Genomic DNA, 14,206 nt, shown 5'->3' on the forward strand with positions numbered 1-14,206 from the left:
ATGTGTCCCTATGGTGCTCTGGATCAGACCCAGGGTCTTAGAGGAAGTAACTGGAGGCGATGGATGGGTCATTCTGAATCTTTATCCCTTTGAAATAACAGTTTAATTAAATTACTTTTAATACACCTGAGGATAAATGTGCAGTTTTGGATCTCAGCTATGTTTTGCTTTGTACTGATGAGCAGGGACCCAGGACCTCACTCAAGTGATGACTTCGCAAGGTCTTGTGTCCACTTCCACGGGCCCGCACGAGATCACCCTGACCATCAACAACTCGAGTCTCAGCCAGGTCTTGGCCCAGGCGGCGGGTCCCACAGCCACGTCGTCCTCGGGGTCTCCACAGGAGATCACCCTGACTATCTCTGGTTAGTAAGTTTGCGTTTCCAGCCTCCTTCCAGCTGCGCTGACCTCCGTCTTCCAGACTCAGTTCTGCAGAAAACCAGGGTTCAGTAAGCACTTGTCATGTGGAGAAATCCAGGCTCAGCGAACTCCGGGGCTGGAAATCAAGGCTTGTAGTTTTCTCAGGTCACTTCCTATAAGTGGAGGCGACTACATAATTCGCAGATTAGTCTTTAGAGAGTCTGTGATTCCACTACATTGTGTTCAGCAAAGAGCAGAACAGATAGCTTCGTGATTCTTGTTCATGTTCCATAAACTGGAGACAGGTTACTGGGTGACCTGTGGTGCTCACCAACTCTTTGTCCTCAGATGTTTACTTAGATTATATAGAGAAATTCAAAATATGGCAGAACATTGCACAGCAGGTAAACCAGCCCGAAATATCAATGGGCAGTAGAGCTCACTCAAGGTGGACAGGTAAGCCGTCCTAAGGTTGGTTAGCACACAGGCGCCCCCATCTCTGAACATGTGCCTACCTGGGTCCTGGCTGGCCACTGGTCTCCGTGTGCTCTGGCCTGTGCTGGTGTCCAGCCTGTCTGTCTGGCACGCTTTGTCCCCATGGTTCTCAGCCCTGAGCTCTTTGTGTGAGCCGGGAGTCATTTTCTAATGTGAGGATTTTTATGTGCTGGTGTTATTCTGATAACTTGTTGAATATGGGCACATTTATGCTCGCTCACTTAATCCTCATAACTACCCTGTGAGGTTGTCCTTGAAAATAAGAAAGCCATTTTGCGGACAGTGAAGATTCCTTCCGTGGAAGCCCTGGTGTGTTGTGGGGAAGCAAGGTGCTTCCCCTGGAGCAAGCCTGGTGGCGCAGCAGAGCATGCTCCCAGCCGCCCAGCCGTGAGGCACCCAGGATGTATCACTTTTATTTCAGTGAGATTTTTGCAGAAATTAGCAGTGGGATTAAAAGAAAGATTATGTTGAGAAAGCAGAGACCTTTGTTTTTCAGGATGGCATCTTTATTCCTTTTTTTCACGTGAGAACTTGAGGGCTTGTTTTTTAGGTGGAACTTTGCTTCTGAATGGCATGCTGGGAGTTTTAGATGCGATTAGATAGCAAAAAAATAACATTGCCTCTTAGTAACTCAGTGACTTTCTGCTTTCCTTTTGTATATCTGACTTTTAATGTTGGAAATGAAGAAAGTTATTTTAAGCAAGCTGTGCTGTCCATCAGATTAACTTTGAGTACCCCAGTGTGCGGGGCGTTGAGCAAGGCCCCATTCTGCCTGATTCTGCTTTCAGTTCAGGACTGTCTTCTTTGGTTTCCTGCTGTGCTTTTGTTTCCTCTGTTTATGAGTAGTGGCCGTTTTCTTCTGCTTACACATATATTAAAACGTGTACTGGATACAACTAGTTTTTGAAGTTTTGGCTTAAAAGTTTTGTCCTAGGAGAAAACTTCAAATCAGTCACGGAGGTGAGGCTGCCCTAACACTGGGCTTAGATCTCCCTGTGGTTTTCTTGTGGCAGTGGAGAGTGACTGGCTGCAGACTCCAAGCCAGCCCTCCCCACCCACTCCGAGCAGGGGCAGGAAGCACGGGATTGAGCGCCGCTGCTGGAAGCAGAGACGTGCTGGGCAGAGTTTGCCTCGGTTTGTAGAATGGGCTTTTTCCTTCTGTTGATTCATAGAGTCAGATGCTGTGCACACCTGAGCATGTGTGTGTTAGGTTTGAAGGCTTCCAGCAGCTGATGAGGCCCCGTGTTCGGGGAAGATCAGCCATTGAGTAAAAGGCAACAACAGTCCTTTGCTTCTCCAGATCAGCCCAGTTGTCAATGAAAAGCAGAGCAGGAGTCAGACTAGCTGCAGCTGGACGGTGAGCCCCGGCGCCGCTCTGCTGGTGGCGAGGAGCTCCCGCCCGCTGCAGCCGTGGCTCCCAGGCTGCAGGCTGTGCAGCACAGTGTCAGGCTCCACAAGGGTGGGTCCCTCGCCACTTTGTGTTTGCAGAGTGGCAGCTACAGGTGAGAAACTGGCTTTGCTGTTGGACAGGCTCCTGGCCGATGCAGCGGGGTTCTCAAGGTGCTGGCAGAGGGTTTTGTTTTGTTTTGTTTTTCTCCGTATTTGGGGTGAGCTCCCTGAGCCAAGGCTTCAGTTGCTGTCTTGAACGCGAGGACGGAGCATGCGTGCGGCTGGTGTTGATGCTCAGGAGCCTTCAGGGGCTCTGGCAGGCTGGACAGTCCCTGTGAGCCTCCTGCTTGCCAGAAGGTTGTGTGGCTTTGCCCCATTCTGCCCCAGAGAGCTTCATTCCTCCTAGCGCTGACTGCCGGGGAGTACCCAAGTTCTGTTACCTTTCCTGAAGAAACTGAAGACAGCGTGAGTCAGCATTTAAAGGTTGCATGAGGGCTCTTTTGATTGCCTGCATTTCAGAGCCAGGGGACACTGAGGTGAAGACACCAAGGAGAGCAGCAGAGCGAGCCGGTTCTGCCGCCCACCTGGGCCCAGCTCTGCTCAGTCTGCTTGCTTTCTTCAGTGGTCTCTGGTCCTGGGAGTTCTCGCCTGGGCTTTCTCTCTGCGGGGTAGCAGTGACTGGGCTGTGGGTCTTACTTCCACTCTTCTACTGATTGTTTCCAGCATCACCGTAAGCAGCAGGGCACGTGCGCTTAGCTATTGAGACACTACGGAGGTCCTTCCCGTGAGATAGGTTAACGGTCTGACTGTCCTTTGTGCACTGCGGGACGGCCTCCTGCCCTGTGCTGCTCCCGACTGACTGCTTCATCTTGCCCGCCTCGCAGAGCTCAGCCCCTCCAGTGGGAACCTGCCTTCAGCAGCACCAGTGTCGCCGTCGGCCATCTCCACCCAGAACCTGGTCATGTCTTCGTCAGGAGTGGGAGGAGAGGCCAGTGTCACACTGACCCTGGCCGATACTCAGGGCGTGCTGTCGGGAGGCCTGGACACGGTCACACTGAACATCACCTCTCAGGTGAGCGTCCACAGAGGGCAGTACGGGGCCTTTCAGAAGGCGACTGTAGAAACTTCATAAGTTCACTCTTTCCCAACGTATATTGTTTTTGTACATTTTCTTTCAAAATAAAAATTTGTTTAAATAAAGTACATGTTAGACATAAAAAGGGGATAAACTTCAGGCAACACCGGAAGGCACAGAAATTCAATTAGAAAGACCCTTCAATCCAATACCAAGGTGGAATCACGGTGCGCGTTTTCATTTAGTTGATCCTCTAAGTCTTTGTAGTCACACACACAGATGCATATTTTTTACAGTTTCCAGCAGTTTGTTCTTATATGAACCATGTGGTATAAACTTGTGTTGTGGACGCCTTCTCTTACAATTTTAACAGTGGAAAGCCTGGTAAGTGGCCCTACAGCATGTACGCCTGTTGGCGAGCCGTGCTGAGGGGTACTGTGCTGTTTGCAGGGTGTGGTGGGGAAGTTGCTGCCCTAACCATTTAGGTTCCGGGGTGCACGCTGGATCCAGGTGTGTGCATTTTTACATGACGCCTTGAGCTGAAATGCTGGAAAACTTTTCAGAGCCTAATTTGAAAGTGAGAATGATAAATCATGATTAACCACAGTGAAGACTGATCATAGTAGAGCTAAGTCAGACTCTTGATGGTTGATCTGAAGGCCCTGTCCCTGGCTGATGGACGGAACATGGGTTCTGTGAACTGATCCCTGGCTGTCCTAAGAGCAGCACTGGCAGTAGAGTTAGAAAGTGGGCTCCTTTCCACTCGTTTGCTTGCCTTAGAGCAAAGCACTTTCTTTGATTGTTCCATTCCTGCTTTTTGGACTCATTGTACAAGAAAAACAAGAACTTGGCATTGCAAGCACCTTGGCCCCACACCTGTTTTAGCACCTGCTGGAGAAACCGCTCTGTTAAGTCTCGCTGTCGTTCACCAAACAGCATCTCCCGCGCTGCTCCAGGACAGGGTCAGCCTTGTCCATCCCACAGCCACAGATACGCCCTTGAAAGGCTTGCGTGCTGGCGAAGGGGGCTTTCGCCCGCCTGCTGGCCCACCCTGAGATGACCAGAATGGCTGCAGGGCCTGTGCTCCCTGGAAGTAGCAGCTGCAGCGGGTAGCCCTGCGTGTGTCCTGCCTTGCTTGGCCCTACCGTGCTTTCCCTCAGGGCACCTGCCTGCCCAACCCAGGACAGACCATTTGTGGCCCTAGGAAGCCAGTACACCACACACCACAGCACGGTAGCTGGCGTGTTCCCTCATTGCATCCTGAGGTCTGTGCAGTGAGTACCTGTATCTTAGCACATATTTACTTTCTCTTACATGACAGTCAATCTCTGTTTGTTGCACCTTGCTGTTGTATACCTTCTAAATGTTAAAAGCTTAAACAACCACCTTAAAATGTAAGTGACTGAAACATTTTTTTAGAGGTGGGGGCTTAACACCCTCACCGAGGGTTAGCCGCTTTAACGCTCCCCACCCGTGACCGTTGTTAGGCAGCATGGGAACAGTTAGACCGTCAGATCTGCCAGCAGGCGGGACAGGAGGCCGGGTGTGATGGCACCCCAAGTAACATAGCATCCAGATAGCACTTGGCTCCTGGCGTGAGATCCATGGCAGCTGAGGCTGGACTTGTCTTCTGGCTTCTTATTGCTGCTGCATTCCTGGTCAGGGTCAGCGGGTGCGGGAGTGAGTGGAGCCTGCTTTCAGCTGCCTCCGTAAGCCTCTGGCCTCCCCAGGCGAGGGCCTGGTGCCTCCTGTCCTTGTCGAGCTGCTTTCGTGGCCCTTGATGCTTCTTTTGTTATGTGGTTTAAACTCTGGTAGTTAAAGAGGTAGCCATGAAGTCAAAGTTACTTGAATTATGGATTCAGTCAATTCAATGCTTTGGGTAGGAGGTGCGAGGATGAAGTTGATTAGAAGCCTAAATGTTTCAGTAGTTATGAGAGTGATTTTCTGTGTTAGATTATATCACATTGAGCCAGGTGCAGTGGTGCACACCTATAATTCCAGTGGCTCAGGAGGCTGAGGCAGGAGGATCATAAGTTCAAGGCTAGCCTCAGGCACTTACTGAGGCCCAAAGCAACATAGTGAGACCCTATCTCAAAATTTTAAAAAATCATAAAAAGGGCTGGAGATACAACTGAAAAGCAAACTCTGCCTGGATTTAATCCTTAGTATCCCCCCACCAGAAGAAGTGTATAAGTGTATGTATGTATTATTTATCACTTTGAGAATTATTAGTTATAATTAAAGTGAAAGTGCAATAAATGCTCAGTATCATGGGTGAGTTGTATGTGAAAGTCTGAGTGTCTGCATGGGCTGTCTGCCTCTTCTGCAGAACACGGGGCTGTGGGCTTCTGGTGCTGGGCTGCTGTTACTCCCAGAAGCGCTGTGAGCGCGTCGGAAGGGTTTTGCTAAGAGCGTGTGTGGCCTACAGGAGGGCTTGTGAATGAAGTGCCGTATGACTGAGCCCTAGGATGGACGGACAAGGGTGGCCTGGTTCAGGGAGAGACCCGGCAAGGTGGGTGACCTTTTCTTAATGGGCGCTGCCCTGTGACCACCCCCATCTTGTTCCAAAGTCCAGAGCACTCTGTTTGGCACAGGAGGCTCTCCGTTAGCTGCCTGCTGTCACTGGCCCCCTTTCTTGTCCTCTAGTTATATCGTCCCAGACTCGGGCTGTGCGTGCTGGCGGCCACTGCTGCAGGTCTGCCCTGTGCCCTCCCTGAGAGCCCATGCCAACATGAGTCCTATCCCTGCCGCCTAGTGGATCCTCCCACCTGGGCACCTGACCCTCCTGCTCAGCCCGCCTGGGCTGTGGGCTGCAGGTTACAGACTGAACTCCTGCAGGAGAACTGGCAGTGCTTCTGGAATTCTTTGGGGGTATGCCAGCCCTGCGTTTGTTACTGTGCTTTAAAATCTTAAATACAAAGTTTAAAACCCCAAATGATGAATTAGCATCATTATCCCCACCTCCCCGCAAAAAAGGAAAGACAAAGAGAAAAAGCAACTTGAAGTATTCCAGTAGAAATTGTGTAGACTCATTTGAATCTCTTTCCTGTTAAGTGGCAAACTTCATATCCTACCTTGATGTAATAGTCTGAAAACTTGAAGAAAAGCTTTGTGAACCTTTCTTAAGAGCTTTTTGAATGGCATTCCTCTTACGTATGAATAATAGATGCTTGTATAATTGAAATCACTGTTACCAAGAGCTTAATGAACAAATAAGAAAATGTCAAATTGTAAGTTATTGTTTACTGTTATAAAAATATGACCTGAAACTCAAGGAGGTGGTCATGAGAATTAGCCGTTCGTGATGGTGAGACAGGTGATAGGCAGCTGTCAGTAGGAGATGAGCTCGTGGGGTTTATGCTGGTCCTGGCATCTCACGTGCTCCTCAGGTTAGGGAGGAAGGGAGCCAGAGCCCTGAGAGGGTCAGGCTGAAGAGTCGGTTTCACCAGGGTCCCAGGGAACCAAGAGGAGGCAACAGTTAAATATGTGATCACTATGGATGTCTGAAAGTTTTGAGTCACAGATGTTCATTATATATTACTATTTTTCTTTATGTAGTTTGTGAAAGAAAGAAAAGTGGTTCTAAAAGCAAAAACATTCTTAAGTAATTTCCTTAAATATATTTTCTGATGACATTTCAGTCCCTGTGGTGAGTGAACTTGATCGACTCTCAGGGGCCTGGTAGTGACCTGGGAAACTTGCTGTCATATCAAGCTTTGTCATCAGTGTCGAACCCTTGGTCATTTTTCAACATTCCCCAGCGGGGTGGGCCATTGGCGTTCCCGGCTCTCGCCAGCACCTAGTGGGTCCAGCAGCCTCCCCTGGCTCAGGCGCAGCAGCCGGGCGGTGCAGCACTGGCCTCCCTGGTGCGGTTGCAGGCCCAGGCATTGGGCACACATGCTCCAGAGGGCGTCCCGTGCCCGCGGGGAGTGCAGAGCGCTGCCGCTTCTGCCTCAGTGGGGACTGGGTGCAGCGAAGAGTGCGCCGAGCATAGATCACCGTGCAGCCCAACAAACCTTGGGCAGTGGCGTGTTAGTGGGTTCACTTGTGACGTGTGGATTCTCCAGTGTAGACTTCACTGGACTCTAGATTTCTAACTGAGGAATTTGTGTAAAGCATATCAGTATCTGGCTTTAGACTGGGAATGTCTGAATTTGTGAGCCAACAGTGATTCCTATGTGTATCAGCATTTCTGCCTAGCAGGTTTTCCTTTTTTATCTTGTCTTTGATTAAAAAAAGAAGAAACCTGAATGAACAAGTCCAGTTTGATTGACACCATTTTTCAGATAGTGTAGGCAGGTGATGCTCGCAGTGTGCCACTGGCACCACAGAAGGGTCACCGCAGTGGGTGAGTGGGAGCAGCCGCAGCCTCCCAGGCAGCGGTGATCAGAGGCAGCACCACACGCCCAGAGAGTGCGCTTTTCACCACAGCCACTCAGGCTGTGTGAGCTCCCATGTCAGTGTGGCATTGCAGCGTGTGGCCGTTCAGGCTGTGTGAGCTCCCATGTCAGTGTGGCATTGCAGCGTGTGGCCGTTCAGGCTGTGTGAGCTCCCGTGTCAGTGTGGCATTGCAGCGTGTGGCCGTTCAGGCTGTGTGAGCTCCCATGTCAGTGTGGCATTGCAGCGTGTGGCCGTTCAGGCTGTGTGAGCTCCCGTGTCAGTGTGGCATTGCAGACTGAGGGCCTTTCCGCTGCAGCCGCCCTGCTGTCATTGGCCCTCTCTGCGCTCTCTTCTCTGTCCTCTAGCTACTGTTGCCTGTATCACAGACCCCGGGCAGTTTTGTACATGACAGGAAAATGGCATGACTGTTTTAAAACAAATGATCACCCTTTTCCCTGTACTAAGTGTATGTGAAAACTCAGATCGCAGTATGATATCATTCCAGAGTCCACCCACATAATTAAAAGGACAGTTTTTATGGCTGAGTGGTTCTCCCCCGGGTAACCATGAAAGGCAGTCTATCAGCTGAGGTGACGTGGGGGGACCTGGGGTCTCCAAGTCCCTGGAAGCAGGGAGTTCTAGGGTTCCATCACACTGTACCCCATTAACACGTAGTTACTAAGTGTTTATTGAGGACAAGAAAGTCTACCCAGGCTCCACAAACGTCCGTCTCAGCACGCCGAGCACAGTGTTTGTAGTAAGTCTCACGTGGGAGCAGCTTGGCTCCCCTGGATGGGGAATGGATCATGACGTGTCACAGCCACACGGTGCAGCGCATTGGTCGTGCATCATCACCTGTGCAGTTGAGGCACATTCAGTACCCCAGGGAAGCCTGGTGCCCTGTCACTCAGGCCCCTCTTCTCCCTGCCTGGGCAGCCCTGGCCCTCTCCTGTGCCTCTAGCCCCTGGGGTCCCTTCTGCTCCTTCTGTTTCTGCCTGTTTCCTCCGTGTGGAATCATAGAGCATGCAGGCTTTTGTGACTGACGTTTTTCAGTTTGCATGGTGTTTTTAAGGTCCATCCACGTTGCAGCTTGTATCTGTGCTCAGTTCTTTTACTGCCAGATACTATCCCACTGTGTTCGCTTCCTGTCGCTGTGACGGCGTACCCGAGGACGTCTCCGGGAGGGAGGGTTTCTTTTGGCCCATGGTTGACCCCATCCCTGTGGGCTTGTGGTGAGACCCCGTGGGAAGGGCAGAGCAGAGCTGCTCACCACGTTCCAACTGGGCGGCAGAGCGAGGGCAGAGAGTCCGCAGTGTCCACCACCTCCCAGGATCCCCTGCGCTATGAGTCCCTCTGTGGAGAGAGACGAGACCCCTGGTGGTCCACCCACCTCCAAGCTCACCTTCAAACACTGCTGCCCTGGGGACCAGGTCCTTTCTCAGTCTGTGAGCCTCTGGGGACGGTCCTGGCCCACACTGCTGCACCACAGCTTGCCTTTGTGTGCCTTTGTGCATTCCTCAGTTGGTGGCATCACACTGTGTCCACTCTGGCTGTCCATAGTGCTGCCGTGACCTTTGTCCTCAGGAGTTCAAGTGGACCTAGATTTTCATTTCTCTGGTGCTGTGTGGCCTGGTGAGTCTCGCTTTCCGCAGTGGCCGCGCCACAGAAGGGCTTTTGAATTCTGCTTGACTGGCGGGTGCCTGGACACGCAGTGAAGTAACCACGATCCTTTGCAGGGCCAGCAGTTCCCGGCGCTGCTCGCGGATCCCTCTCTCTCGGGCCAAGGTGGCGCAGGCTCGCCGCAAGTCATACTAGTGAGCCACACCCCGCAGTCTTCGTCGGGCGCCTGTGAGGAGATTGCCTACCAGGTACACTGGGTCCATGTTGTCCCCACGCGTGGGCTGAGGCAGGCATGCTGGGCTTCACAGGGTCCCGCGTGGGTGGGACTGGCCTCCGAGGAGCGATAGGGCTGCGCCCGAGGACAGTGGCTGCCTTGTGGAGGCGGCCCTCCCTGGCACTCTGCCCTGTGATGTGGTGTCCCCACCTCCAGCCGCCCTGCTCCACGTGCGTCTGCATGGCCTGCGCGTCTGCACGTGTGCTGGGCCTGTCCCCGCGGCACGGCCCGTCCCATGTGGGAGCCGTTTGGGAAGAGGTCAGAGTACTGGAGGCTTGGGGTCGGCAGAGCAGCCCTGCGCCCGGGCCGAGTGCACGTGGCATCCCACCCAGCAGCAGGTCCCCACCAGGCTCTGGGCCTGCGAGCGGGACCGAGGCCACTCGATGGTGGGAGGAGGCCACCCCGCCTGCCTCTGCTTCTTGACGTCCCTCCACCCCGTGCACTCGCCACACACACATACACACATACACACCACACACACTGAACACGCACTACACCACACACAACACACACAGCGTACCACACACACGCACAGCATACCACACACACACAGCACCCACCACACACATGCCACACACGTACTACATGCACAGCATACCACACAATCACCACGTACACGTATCATACCACACACACGACATACACCACACACACAAACTACCACACACATACCACACACAAACATACCACACAAACACAGCACACACAGCACTTACTATACACACATCACACACATAGCACACACATGCACACCACTTACACACCATGGCATTTACCACACACACCTCTCACACACATGCATAGCACTTACCACACATACACACCACACACAATGCAAAGCACATCCACAGCACACACATGCACAGAACTTACACACACACACACACAGCACTTAACACACATACACACACCACAGCACTTACCACACATACACCACACACACCACACACACATACACCACACACACACGCACAGCACTTACCACACAAACACAGTGCACACACATATGCATAGCACTTAACACACGGCACACACACATGCACAGCACTTACCGCACACACATATGCATAGCACTTACCGCACACACACATGCACTGCACTTACCGCACACACACATGCACAGCACTTACTGCACACACACATGCACAGCACTTACTGCACACACACATGCACTGCACTTACTGCACACACACATGCACAGCACTTACCACACACACAGCACACACACATGCACAGCACTAACCACACACACATGCACTGCACTTACCGCATACACACATGCACTGCACTTACTGCACACACACATGCACTGCACTTACCGCACACACACATGCACAGCACTTACCACACACACGCACTGCACTTACCGCACACACACATGCACAGCACTTACTGCACATACAGCACACACACATGCACAGCACTTACCGCACACACACATGCACAGCACTTACCGCATACACATGCACAGCACTTACCGCACACACATGCACAACACTTACTGCACACACACATGCATAGCACTTACCACACACACAGCGCATACACACACAGATTGGATGTACCTGATGTCTGGCTCTGACACCTGAAGGTCACGCCACGCGCGCTCTGTTCCCCGTGTTCCCCCTCCTGGCAAGTGTGACTCGCAGGTCTCCCTGCCATCCGTGTGCCTCTGGAGCGCTGAGGCACATGGCTGTGGAATCAGCAGAGCACTGGGGACAGCAGTCACAGCAGCCAGCGGCTCACGCCCAGGTTGTGACCGGGGCTTCTGCCGCGTTTGGAGCCTGGTTTCTGACCTGGTCACCTGCTGGTTCTTCCTTGTGCGGACAGTGCTTTTGTGGACCTTGTTTTTAGAGTCGGTCTCTCTCTCCGTTTTTTCCCAGTACGGGGGATTGACCCCAGGGGTGCTTCCAGCTCTTTCTGTTTTTTATTTTGAGGTATATCTTTCTGAATTGCAGAGACTGGCCTTGAATTGTGATCCTCCTGCCTCAGCCTCCAGATGCGCTGGCCCAGGCATTGCCGCTGTGCTGGGCTGCTTCTCTCCTGAGTGCAGGGGACCAGATGCTGACGTGTGGCTTCGCAGAGTGGGCTCTGGCTACAGGCAGCCCTGTCTCTGCTGCTGTGGCTCCTGGCGCCTGTTTCAGATGGGGAATGCTGTGTGCTCCGCGCTCTGTCGTTTCTTTCACCCACGTGACTTCTTTCTCTTTGTATCTGCGAGCACAGAGCGGCTTTGGGCGTCATGTTTTACAGGGCTTTAGGCTCTTTTGGCTCACGAGGAGTTCCGTTTGTTTTCTCACACGGGCGTGTAGAGTCGCCCCGTATTTGCAGTATCTTCTGGGTTTGGGTTTCTTTCCTCCCTCAGTCTCTTCTGTCCAGAGCGCCTGTGGCAGCCCTTGGCCATGGTCCAGCATGCTGCTTTAGCGCGTCCCTCTGGCCTCCATGTCTGTGAAAGAGCACAGCCGGGCAGGAAGGCGTGCTGGCGAGTTCTCCTCGGAGCTCAGTCTGCCGTCCGCAGCGATGGCCCTCTGCACGTGTGCTTTTGAGTGGTGGACAGTGGCACCATGGAAGTGATCGGGGACATGCTGTAGTCTAAACAAAGGCTATGGGCTTTCCTAAGGAGTATCCTGGTGCCGTTTGCCGAGACGGCCCTCTGCCAGAGCTGTCCTGCTTCTGAAGCAGTGGGGCTGTACTTGTGCAGCCTCGGTGGTCCCTGTAGGCCAGTGTTGCCGCCTGCCCGAGTCTGTGCCCAGGGGTGCCCAGTGCCTCCCCTGCACCCCTCGCAGGCCGCACGGCTCTAGCAGGCAGGTGGCCTTACTCCTGTGTTGCTAGGCTGAGGAGAGGGGCTTGGTGTGGCGGACTGCCTGGCCCAGAGTGGCCAGGAAGGAGTGGTGGGCTGACCTGCTCTCGGCCAGTGACTTCACGGGTGCCGGGCAGCAGCATGGAGGGCATTGCAGGAGCGCGGCCGCGGCACCCAGCCTCAGCGGCAAGGTGTGAGCAGGTGTGGCGCTGCCGTGCTCGTGTGTCTAGTGACCCAGACCCGATGCCCCCAGGTGGCTGACGTCTCCGCCCTGGCCCCCGGCAGCCAGCCCGAGAAGGACGGCCCCGCTCACCAGTGCCTGGAGTGTGAGCGCAGCTTCCCCTCGGCCGCCGTGCTGATGCACCACAGCAAGGAGGCCCACGGCAAGGAGCGCATCCACGGCTGCCGCGTCTGCAGGAAGGCCTTCAAGCGCGCCACGCACCTCAAGGTAGGACCCTTGGCCGGCCACTCCTGGGGAGCACAACTTGAATGCGCGTCCTGTGGGGCCAGCGAGTGGGTGTTCTGCGCCCAGCACACGCCAGCAGCCCCCGTGCTCAGCTGCTGGCCTGGGTCCAGCCCCTCCCCCCTCAGGTGAGGCAGCTCGCCTCCCTCCGGTGCACGCCCTCAGCCTTCTGCTCTGGGCCACGACCCCTCCAGCAGGAGACTGTGTGAACGTCCTCCTGAAGAGGCAGGACTGGCCACAGACGCGGGAGGGGATGGAGGCCCCCAGAGCCCAGGCAGCACTTTCAGGAGTTCGGTTTCATTCTGCCCTCGGGTCAGTTGAGGGGACTCTGGTGCCTGTGGGCAAAGAAAATGGTTCCAGAAGCAGGTGGCTGTGTCCTCCGAGAGCTGAGTCCCACATGATCATATGTAGATGTGACAGAGACCAGGAGGGCAGAAACCCAGACTGCGCGGGAAGAACAAGCCCAGCTGTGTGCAAGCGGGTCGGGCAGGCATGTGGCACTGCCAGCAGATGTGCCTGGCTTGTGCTCAGGCCCAGCTTGAGTCTACCGCCCTGTGCAGCTGTGACTCTGGGACGCCACTTCTGTGGAGCCCGGTTCTCGTCTCCCGCCACCTGGCTGTCCTGGGCATGGATAGGGCGGCACCTTCACACCTGGACACACTGAGAACGCAGCATCGGCCGTCCTCGGGGGCCTGCAGCCTGCAGCCCAGCAGACGCCAAGTGTCTGAGACGACGCCAGCACACAACGTAGGATCACTTGACAAATGGATAGACGTGCAGCATCCAAGGCACAAAATGGCAGGATGGCTTCAGAAGCCCAGGCTCCCTGCCAGGTGGTAGCTGTGTACCGGAAGAGCTGCCCACAGCTGCAGGTGTCTGCGGGGAGCCTACCCCGGCCAGGACTTAGGCAGACTCGGGTCAGACAGCAGCCGAGCAGGGCTTCCCAAGCGCTCTCCCTCGACTCACCGCTAATGTCCCCAGTCTCCCGGGGAAGCCCCAGGCCCCTCACCCTCTGACTGCTAACCAGCCCTGTCCTAGGCAGGCCATCAGACCTCAGCCCTTGGTTGGCCTTGCTGCTTATGGGTCTTTGCAGTGACTGGCCTTGCTTAGCTGCTCAAGCCTCTCAAGTTCTGCTCTGCTCTGATGTGCCCTCTTGCCCTTTCCTGTCCTCCAGGAGCACATGCTGACGCACCAGGCTGGCCCTTCCTTGAGCTCTCAGAAGCCCAGAGTGTTCAAGTGTGACACTTGTGACAAGGCATTCGCCAAGCCAAGCCAGCTGGAGCGACACAGCCGCATCCACACAGGTAAGGAGCAGGCAGGGCTTCCGGGCAGTCGGTATGGACACCCTGGGTG

The 14,206-nt window shown here is 54.1% G+C and overlaps 1 protein-coding gene across 4 annotated transcripts in view; it reads left to right on the top strand.

The window, feature by feature from the left end:
- Positions 1-14,206, top strand: part of ZNF236 (zinc finger protein 236) — an 85,282-nt gene that overhangs the window by 65,015 nt on the left and 6,061 nt on the right. For 3 of the 4 annotated variants that reach the window (XM_079108245.1, XM_079108246.1, XM_079108244.1), the window contains exons 25-29: positions 186-365; positions 3,129-3,316; positions 9,436-9,567; positions 12,644-12,838; positions 14,028-14,157. In XM_079108245.1, the coding sequence (XP_078964371.1) occupies positions 186-365; positions 3,129-3,316; positions 9,436-9,567; positions 12,644-12,838; positions 14,028-14,157 (825 nt within the window). Of the gene's footprint in view, positions 1-185; positions 366-3,128; positions 3,317-9,220; positions 9,393-9,435; positions 9,568-12,643; positions 12,839-14,027; positions 14,158-14,206 lie in introns of those variants that run through there. The other variant, XM_079108247.1, reaches the window with a different exon arrangement.

Source organism: Sciurus vulgaris (genome assembly GCF_902686455.1).
Source record: "Sciurus vulgaris genome assembly, chromosome: 13".
Classification (NCBI taxonomy): domain Eukaryota; kingdom Metazoa; phylum Chordata; class Mammalia; order Rodentia; family Sciuridae; genus Sciurus; species Sciurus vulgaris.